Here is a 9,262-nt window from a genome sequence, read left to right on the forward strand (position 1 = left end):
TATTATTAATTTGTAATTCCCTCTCTGATGTCGCTGAGGAGACAGTGTTCTGTGCATGGAAGGGTAGCTGCCCCTGCTGAGGAGGTGAGAGGGACTGATATATCCCAGGTTCCTCTATTCAACACTGTGGTCTTGGCTTTGCCATGGACTCTCCTGGCAACCAGGGCCAAGGAAGCTCTTGTCTCCTGTGAGATCCTGGCCTGTTTTCCCGGTGCTCTGGCCCAGCACCCAGCCCTGGACCGTGCCGTGCAGGATGGGGGGCAGCCATGCAGAGAGCACAGCGCCGGGAGGAGGGCAGAGAGGTGCCGGCTCTCAGCAGCGTGGTGCAGAGCAGTGCCGTGACGCACAGCCCACGCAGAGCCGGGCGACCCACGCAGAGCCGGGGCAAGCGGGGCTCCCTGCGAGCTGGGCGCGCTTCACCCACGCACGGCCGCCTAACCCCGCCCACTCCCAGCGAAACCACGCCCCCTATCGGCGATACCACGCCCACTCCCTATGAAACCCCGCCCCCTACCCATTAAACCCCGCCTGCTATTGGCTAAACCCCGCCCCCCCACGAAACCCTGCCCACCCCAGCTAGACCCCGCCCACTCCCTCTCTAAACCCCGCCCTCCATCGGCGTGGCCCCGCCCACGAGGCGCGCGGCCCGGCGTGGCCCCGCCCACCGGGCGCGGGGCGGGGCGGGCGCGCAGTCGGCGGCGGCCATGGCTCCGAGCGCGCAGGCGGGGGGCGGCCGCGGGCAGGCCCCGGGCCCGGGGCTCCGGCAGGGCATCCGCGCCGTGCTGCTGGGCCCGCCCGGCGCCGGCAAGGGCACGCAGGTGAGGGGGTACCGGGGGGACAGGGGCACGTGCGGCCCTTCCAAGAAGAGGCGCGGGAGTCCCGGGACGCCTCCCGGGAGCGGCCGGCGGGACCGGGCCGACCGGCCCTCCCCACCCCCGGGCTTCTGAGTCCCCGGGCGCCCGGTCTCCCTTCCCCCGCCGAGGGGTTGGGGCGTGCGGCCTGCCCCCGCTCCGGAGGGCCCCGGGCCTCCCCTTTCCCCGGGACCCCGGGCGCCCTCAGGGGGGGCGGGCGCCGTGGCCCTTTGTCCTGGTCCCCCTCTCCAGGGCCGGCCGCGGGGCTCCGGTGCCCTGGCCCGGTTCCCGGAGCACCGGGCCCTCAGGGCTGTGTGTGCCGGGCCTGGCCACGTGCTGGCCGGTCGCAGATCATCCTGCTGCTACCAGTAGGGACGAGGCCCCTCCGGGACGGCGGGGCCCAAACCCCGGCTGGGCCTCGGTTTCCGAGCTCCTGGCTCCGGAACCCTCACAGCGAGCTCACCTCGGTTCTGTGCTCTCCCACAGGCTCCGAAGCTGGCTGAGACCTACTGCGTTTGCCACCTGGCCACCGGGGACATGCTGCGGGCCATGGTGGCCTCGGGATCTGAGCTGGGCAAGCGGCTCAAAGAGACGATGGATTCGGGGAAGCTGGTGGGTAGCGGGGAGATGTGCTGGGAGGGGAGATGGTCTGGCAGCACCTGGAATGTGAGCAGGGAAAATCCACCTCGTAATTAGAAACCTCAGTGATAAAATCCGATTAGTGGAGGAAGGCAGGTTACAGGGTGAAGGCAGAGGTTGGGGTGGGGGGTTTTCCTTCTTGTTAGCCTGCAGGAGAAACATCCCCTAAAAACCATCCTTCCTCTTTAAAATTGCTCCTTGCTTACCAGCAGCCTGTGTCTGTGGGTTGGGTCTTTCTGCCACGGTGGTTTTACGCTCGCGGGGTGCAGGCAGGCTGCCTGATCTGTGGCTCCAGAACACTGTTTGAGGTAAAGGTTTATCCTTGGAGCTGCAGGATGTTACAGCCGCACTTTGCGGCTCCTGTATCTCTTCCCATGATGCCTGGACTCCTGTGGGGCAAAAGACTTTGTTCAGAGGGTTCATTTGTGTCCCAGCTCTTGAATAAATGCCATCTGTTTGTAACTGTGAGGTGAAAATAGATTTAGGGGTGTTGCTGTAGTAGTTGCAGTGGGTGTTGAGTAATGCTGTGCAAGACAGACGCGTTGGATCCCCAAGAGACAAGAGTTAGGATCTCCAACACATTCATTTTCTGAAGGTCTAATGATCTTGCCAAAATGACTGAAATATCTTGGGGAAACTTGAGGGACAGCAAATTGCAGTGACTTGCCCCAAAGTTAAGCGGTGTGGGGCAGATCTTGAGCATCACTGCTGGCTGTCACGGGCTCGTAACACCCCCCGGCGAGTCTGCAGGCCCCAGGTGGGAAGAGCGATGTGGCTTATCTCCAGCTTTCGCTCAAAGCTTGCGTTGCAACACCGAGCCTGCGATATCCCAGCTGGTTATGAAAGATAGGGACGTTATCTGGCAAGGCTGGTGGTATCTGCCACGTGTGCGTGTGGCAGCCGGCACCGGGCTGCTCCGCAGGTGTATCCCAGCAGCGTGCTCTGGCTCTGCGATAGCCCCGCTGGGAGCACAGCAGCATTCCAGGTGGGGTTTTATGCTTGATTACCAGACAGGACCCCTTTCTCTGAAAGAGGTAATCAGGCAAGTGCAGAAGTGACTTGTTGCTTCACCCAATCTGCCCTGCGCCTGTACGCTTCCTGCTCCAGGACTCTTGTTTACGTGTGCTGTCACAGTCCGGTCCCCCAATCCTGCTGGGTCCCAGCTGCGTGTGCTGGAGAAAAACGTGCTGCTGGGGAGAATTACTCTCAAATAAACAGCTATCTTTGGGGTTGCAGCATCTGTTAGTACTTTCGAAATGCTGCAGTGTAGAAAAGGCACTAATCCCAGCAGTATGCTGAGATTGTCATATGGGAAAAACCATCCAGCGAGGCCAGAGCTTGTCAGCAGCTGTTGGGCATTTACCTCCACACAAGGTTTATGAGAATCAATGAGCAACTCACCTGCTTTGCCCTTCCTGGCCAGGCCTGCCTACTGAGGGGGATGTGTGGGTGAAGGTACAAAGTAACAGGAAATAAAGATTACGTTGATATTTTGTATCATGAATTGGTTTTCAAAAAAAAAAAAAATAAATCTGGGGAGTTTGTCTTCAAGCTGACAGTCTCCTTCGAAATACAGCAACCTTTGTAACGGTGAGGTCACAGCGCTGGTCCAAGGCCCTGTGCAGGCTGGAGTGTCCCTGGTGTGAAATGGCTCATTAGCCACGTCTTGGTGTTGACACCCACGGCAGAGAGCGCTTCTCGGAGGAGGGCAGGTCTGAACACGCGGCTTTTGCCCAGTTAACAGCAGCGCCCTGCGCTGTGGCTGCTGCCTCTGGGACCAGCAACGGCCGTGAAAAGGCTCTGGTGCAGCCTGGGCGCTGGCATGGGTCCAGCAGCTGTGTAAAATCGGGGTGTCCCTCCTGAGCCTGCGCCCATCTCTTCTCTCCGCAGGTGAGCGACGAGATGGTGGTGGAGCTGATCGAGAACAACCTCGACTCTCCTCCCTGCAAGAACGGCTTCCTCCTGGACGGCTTCCCACGCACAGTGAAGCAGGCCGAAATGGTACGTGGGCTCTCCCACTCGGGGACTGCTCTGACATCTCCTCGCTCCCTGGAGACACGTCCCTCGGTGCCCCTCTGCCCCTCTGAGTTAGGGGTTTTCTGTTGCAGCTGGATGAGCTCCTGGAGAAGAGGAGGGAGAAGCTGGACTCCGTCATTGAGTTCAGCATCCCCGACTCCTTGCTGATCCGGAGAATCACTGGACGGTAATTCTTCCCTTCCAAACACTCGGTGCATGGGGTGGGGTTTCCTTGTCCCAGTTTTGGATCCCAGCTCATTCTCACCGTGCTCAGGGCTAGCGGCAGGGCTGCTCTCTCTTAGTTTTCTGCTCTGTTTGAGCCTTCCTGCCCTGATCCCTTGCCTGCTCTCCCATGCTTGGGCCAACCTTGAACAGAGCCCCTTCATTGCCCTATAAATAGGGGTTGCTGACACAAATCAGTGTCCTTGGTGACCCAGCTCAGCCTTTAGGCCTGCTGTCTGACAGTTAATGTCTCTGCTCTTTCTTCTCTGGAGCTGTTACTGCTCCCTCACGCAGGGCACTGCTGAGCACCCCGTCCAGGCTCAGCTGCGGCCGTGCAGGCACAGCCGTCCCCTGCTGTTTGCTCTTGCACTGCGTCACCCTCACACCCCCAGGAGCCAGCCCTCTTCCCCAGTAAAGCATAAAGTAAAAATCCCTTCTCCATCTCCTAGCACAGCTGCTTTTTTCAAACGCCTGAAGAGGCCCTTGGTACAGAAATAGCTAGAAGAGATTTTTCTTAATAGAGAGAGACGAATCGGGTTGCTCTTGCGGATGTTTCTGTGCTGATGAGTGGCAGGTTCAGGAGACCTTGTCCTGGCACCAGGCTCCTTTGCTGACACTTGCTTTCTGTCTTAGGCTGATTCACCCCGCGAGTGGCCGCTCTTACCACGAGGAGTTCAGACCCCCGAAAGAGCACATGAAGGACGATGTATGTGAGCTCCCAAGGCCACAGCTTACATTGCTTTGGGTTTAGCTAATGCTTTGCAGCATTCCTGGAAAAACTAATTTCTTTCCTTCTCTTGTACCTCCTGTCCTGGCTTTCTGGGGAGCGTGGGGAACTGCCTGGGCAGCCTGAGCCGACGGCACTGCGGGGAGCGAGGCCTGGAGGGATGAGTGAAGGGTATGGCCGTTCTGCAGAGCCGGCCCAGGCTCTGCCAGCCTCAGAACTTGTTGGACTCTGTCCAAGTTGCGGTGGGTTGTGACCGGTTTCCCTCTTGGGGAGCAACTGTAGCTGGTGTCTGCTCTTGAGGCTCCTTTTAACAAGTAGAGTGGTGTGTGGGGGAAAGACCACGATGCTGAATCCTCCTCTCTTCAGTGACTGCTCTGGGCTTTGGTTCGGCTGCCCTGGGTTCGCCCCGCTCTGCCCTGCGGACCTGGGGATCGCCTCTGCAGCTCCGCATTGTAGCCTGTCTTGGAGGAGGGGAGCAGGGGTTGTCGTAGCTGCGGAGAGAAGGGGGGAGCGTGCCAGGCTGCAGCTAGCTGGAGACTGTCCCCTTGCTTCTCCCAGGTCACTGGAGAGCCCCTGATCCGCCGTTCAGACGATAATGAAACAGCCTTGAAAACCCGCCTGAAGGCCTATCACACGCAGACCTCTCCCCTGGTCTCCTACTACAGCAAGCGAGGGATCCACGCGGCGGTGGACGCCTCCCAGTCTCCCGACGTGGTGTTTGCTAGCATCCTGGCAGCCTTCTCAAGAGCAACATGTAAAGACCTGGTTATGTTCATTTAGGGCTCTGTCCCAGGACGGAGCTCTCCCTTTTCTCTCTCTCTCTGTCTCTCCATCTCTGTCTCTCTGGGGCCAGGGAGGGTGAAGAGCTAAGCAGGGTAGGAGGGGATGAGACACTGCAGCCCGAGGCAGGGCTGTGCTAATTCTCTATTAAAGAAGCTGTTAACGGTCTCTATCTCAGTATATGTGAACGTCCGTCCGTCTGTGGATGCTGGAGATTTGGCCCCTAGAGGTCGCAGCAAGCCCGAGCACCAGCCACCTGCTGCCAGAAATGGGGTTTGCACCCCTTTGGGTCAAAAAGCTTTTGTTTCATTCCAGAGCTGTAGCTCCCTGGAAAGAGCTGTACTTTCAGCTCCTCCTGGCTGCTCCACAGGGGACTAGCGGAAGGTCGGAGATCAGGACTGAGCAGTGGGGGGAAGGACCTTCCCAGAGTGCTGGATAGGTGCTCTTTGTCAGCTGCAGGAGATGAAACACGGGGTTGGCATGTGTTGGCTTGGCTGTGCCTGTGAGTGCAGCCGCCTGCTGCTCGGGGCTGGGTCAGAATTTGTTCTTGTTCTGTGTGTTTTATTCTTTGTGGGATGGCAGGTTACCTGAGAGCACAGCCTGTCTTCCTCCTGTTCTGACGGGGCTTGTGGGGCAGAAAGAGGGTGGGTGAGAGCTGGGGGGTTTTCAGGCTCTCCTCATTTGTGGACCCCAATATAGCAAATATTAGTGAGATGCTTTTTGCTTTTTTTTTTTGTTTTTAACAATATGAAGTCTCTGGTCAGAGTCTGACAGTCACTGTGTGTGGCAAGTTGGGATCTCCTGAGAACAAAAAAAGGACTTGGCTTTTATCTCTTCACTCTTGCCTTGGCTTTGGCCGAGGAGATGAAGATGTGTTAAGCTTCTGATCCCAAAGTCTAAATAAAGCCTGACTCCAAAACAAATACTTTTTCAAGGCCTGAGAGACAGCATTATTAACCACTGGCTTCATGTGCCCTTGAGCCAATAACTTTCGTTATGAGATCATGGAAATGTGCTTGTTTCTTGAGCAAATCAAACAGCTGTGGGGCTGCCCATTTGAGGACACCATGTGTGGTGTGGTTAATGCCCCGGCTTCTCGGGGCTGTTACGCTGCTATACGGTGACCCTGCGAGGCTGGTGATGACCTTTGCCCGTGCAGGATTCCAGCCCTTCCTAGAGGACCCCTCTGTAAATGCAGATTGGCCCAGATGAAACTTTGTCCTTTGGCCTTTCATGTATGTTTACTGATTTAGTGTTATTGAGTACCCGCCTGTTTGAAGGAGATGGCCTGTCTCCCTCCTGTGCACTGAGCTGCTGTGGGCTGTGTGTCCAGAGCAGATGCCTAATCCTCAGGAATCCCTTGCTCGTTTTCTTGATAATTTCTCTTTTGTCGGGAAACCGCTCTCTGTCCTTGTACCTCCTTTCCAGGGAAACAACCTCTTCCCTTCCAGCAAACTGAAAATAACACCAGGAACTGAAAGCAGTTGACTTGTTGTACTTGAAAGCATGTGACTGCAGGGAGAGAGGGTTTGAAAGTAAACGGTGCTGGTTTTGTCAGCAGCCTGCAGTCCCCTGAGATCCCCCAGATGGCCGCTGCCTTGTCGATTGTCTCTGCTTTTCCTGTGAAGGGGCAGCCCCGGCGCGTGGCGTCAACGTGCTGGGAGGTCAGGATAGCATTTAGCATAGGACTGCTGTGCTCCAGGGTAGTGGAGAGGAAAGTGCGTGTGTTAGAGCTGCTCCAGCATCTCGGTGACTGTAAAGAAATTCTGAGTGGAAGCAGCTTTTATCTTGAGAGAGTCAGAGAGCTGCAGCCCCCTGCACGCTGCCGTAATGCCGATCAGTTGGTGTTTCTGGATTTGGTCAAGTTGTACTCCATGGCAGGAACAATGTGTTCTTTTACTCTACCCCCTCGTGTTCACTTTGCATCCAGCTCACCAGCCTTTTTCTGCCATAAACCATGATTAATTTTGATTTTTTTTTTCCCCTAAATCTATTTTTTTCTCTTTGTTCCCATTTATTCCAGCTGAGTGACTCCGTGAACCAGATGAAACACCACCAAATGCTGCACACTCTGCTACATCACCCATTGCAGCCCTCCCCTGGGTGCAGGGGAGGCAGGGAGGGGGTTATGATTGATGGGAGGGGGAAAAAGGAGGTGGTAGACAAGGGGCTTGGGGGCTGATTTGGTTGGGTTTTGTTTGGATTTCTTATTCAGCAGAATCATTGTGAAGAGGAGATGGCCTTCTCCTTAGAAATCACTGTTCGGGGAGGCAAAACAATTGTACAGAGTGAAACACCTCTGCCAGCGATCAGAGGCAGGTCTTTGACCTGTTAGGAGGGTAGGACTAGGTGCTGTTCCAGGCTTCTCCAGGACTTTCAGGGCTTGTCTCATGGGCTCGTAGTACTCCGAGGCCACTGCAAGGTTTGCTGTGATTTTTCTAAAGTTCCTTCCTGTCAGCGAGGACCAAAATGAACAAATGACTCATCATTTCTGAAATGGAAAGGAAAAAAAGATGCCATGGTCTTTTCCTGGAAGTATTGTTTTTCTTGTTCTGCTGCATTCCTAAACCCCGGCATAGAGACTCCTCAAGGTTTCTCTGCTGCTGAACAGAGGGGCTGCGGCGCTAGTCCAAGCCTGCCTTACTTGGCAATGGGGTGGCTTTTCTGTGATCTTGACCAAGCTGGAATTCACACAATGCTGAAGAAATGCAAAAGAGACTTTCTTAATTGACTGCAAAAATAACCCTTAATTGGGTTTTTTTGCATTTCTTTTTAGATCAAATGGTGCCTTGTCTAACCTCTGAATCAATAATAAAATAACCCCTTTACATTTTGTATCTGTTGCTGTGTCCTCTTTGACCTGCAGACAGTGTGGAAGATGAGAGGCAGATGACAGCACAGCCAACTAACAATTGAGCTGGGTGGATCCTCGGGCCTGATCCTATCTCAGGGATGTTGTTCTGTGCAGCTGAATATGTGGCTTGTAATTCCTTTTATCTCTCTTCCTTGCTGAGTGTGTTCTAGTGCTTTGTATCACCATAGCAATGGTGTCTTTGGTTTTCTCTCTCACTTCTTCATGTGTGATGCTGCAGGCATTGAGTCCCTGTGTATCCTGACCCTTTCTGGCCAGAGCTCCTTTCAGGTGTTTTTAAGTGATGTCATTCCTAGCCATTTCCCTCCTCCCTTTGCATCACCAGTGTGTAGAGGAGCTGATGTTATTTCCTCTCCTGCAGCAACTGGAAGCCACATATTGTGTCTTCTGTTTCTGCTCATTTGCTTTCTGCCTTTCATACCTTCTCTGTAAATACACAGGCGGAATCTTAACGCAGGGAACAGGAGCATTTCCTGGCCTCTGTCCTGCCTCCACAGGACCCTGCCTGGCGCTCTGAGGTATCTCAGAGGAAGGCTGTTCTAGATGTGCTGAGGGAGGGGTTGTACCACCCTTGCAGCCCCGCTTGTGTTCAGGGCTTTGGTTTTGGCACTGTGGACAGGCACCAGAAAGGGTCAGGCTGCGTACGCAATTTCCTCCAGAAATGACTGGTTTCTCCAGCATAATTGGGCGCTCTCCCTCCTCCGCCATTCAGTCTCCCTGTGCTCTGGTGTTTTTATTACCTCTCTGTACCTCCCATTAGCATTCCCTCTCTTTTGAAGGCAAGCTTGTGCCTCTCTGGCATTTGTGGTGTTCTTCCCTTATTTCCTTTGATGATGGATGTTAAACTCTGCTCTTCCTCGTTGTTTGGGATTGTGTCCTCTACTACCTGCCTGCTGTTGTCTTAAAAACCTGTTCTGCCTGCTCCTCCTGGCTTTCTAGTATGTGGGATGGAGAAGTCTTGGCTCCTCTGAGCTGGGCTTCTTCCGTTTGATCCTTGCCTAAGTGTGGAGCGTGAAATGAATTGTTGGGGTGCTGTGGGAAAGGCTGCTGTGGGGAGGCTGGTTAGCCCAAGCCTACGTCCTCTGTAGTTGGATCTGTTCTGTGACCTGTCTCTGTCACGTTGACCTTGAATGTTTTCCACAGCACGTGATGCTC

The 9,262-nt window shown here is 55.0% G+C and overlaps 1 protein-coding gene across 2 annotated transcripts; it reads left to right on the forward strand.

Annotated features, from left to right (window-relative positions):
* Positions 1-677: 677 nt before the first annotated feature.
* On the forward strand, positions 678-8,070 carry AK2 (adenylate kinase 2). 2 transcript variants are annotated; one of them, XM_074894602.1, is made up of 7 exons: positions 678-818; positions 1,338-1,463; positions 3,381-3,491; positions 3,599-3,693; positions 4,362-4,434; positions 5,014-5,209; positions 7,259-8,070. In XM_074894602.1, the coding sequence occupies exons 1-7, from the start codon at positions 705-707 to the stop codon at positions 7,264-7,266; spliced, it is 723 nt and encodes a 240-aa protein (XP_074750703.1). In that variant the 5' UTR covers positions 678-704; the 3' UTR covers positions 7,267-8,070. The 2 variants fall into 2 exon arrangements, with proteins under 2 accessions (XP_074750703.1, XP_074750702.1); XM_074894601.1 differs by lacking the exon at positions 7,259-8,070 and having other exon boundaries at positions 5,014-5,403.
* The last annotated feature ends 1,192 nt before the right edge of the window (positions 8,071-9,262 follow it).

Source organism: Strix uralensis, chromosome 25 (assembly GCF_047716275.1).
Source record: "Strix uralensis isolate ZFMK-TIS-50842 chromosome 25, bStrUra1, whole genome shotgun sequence".
Taxonomy (NCBI): Eukaryota; Metazoa; Chordata; class Aves; order Strigiformes; family Strigidae; genus Strix; species Strix uralensis.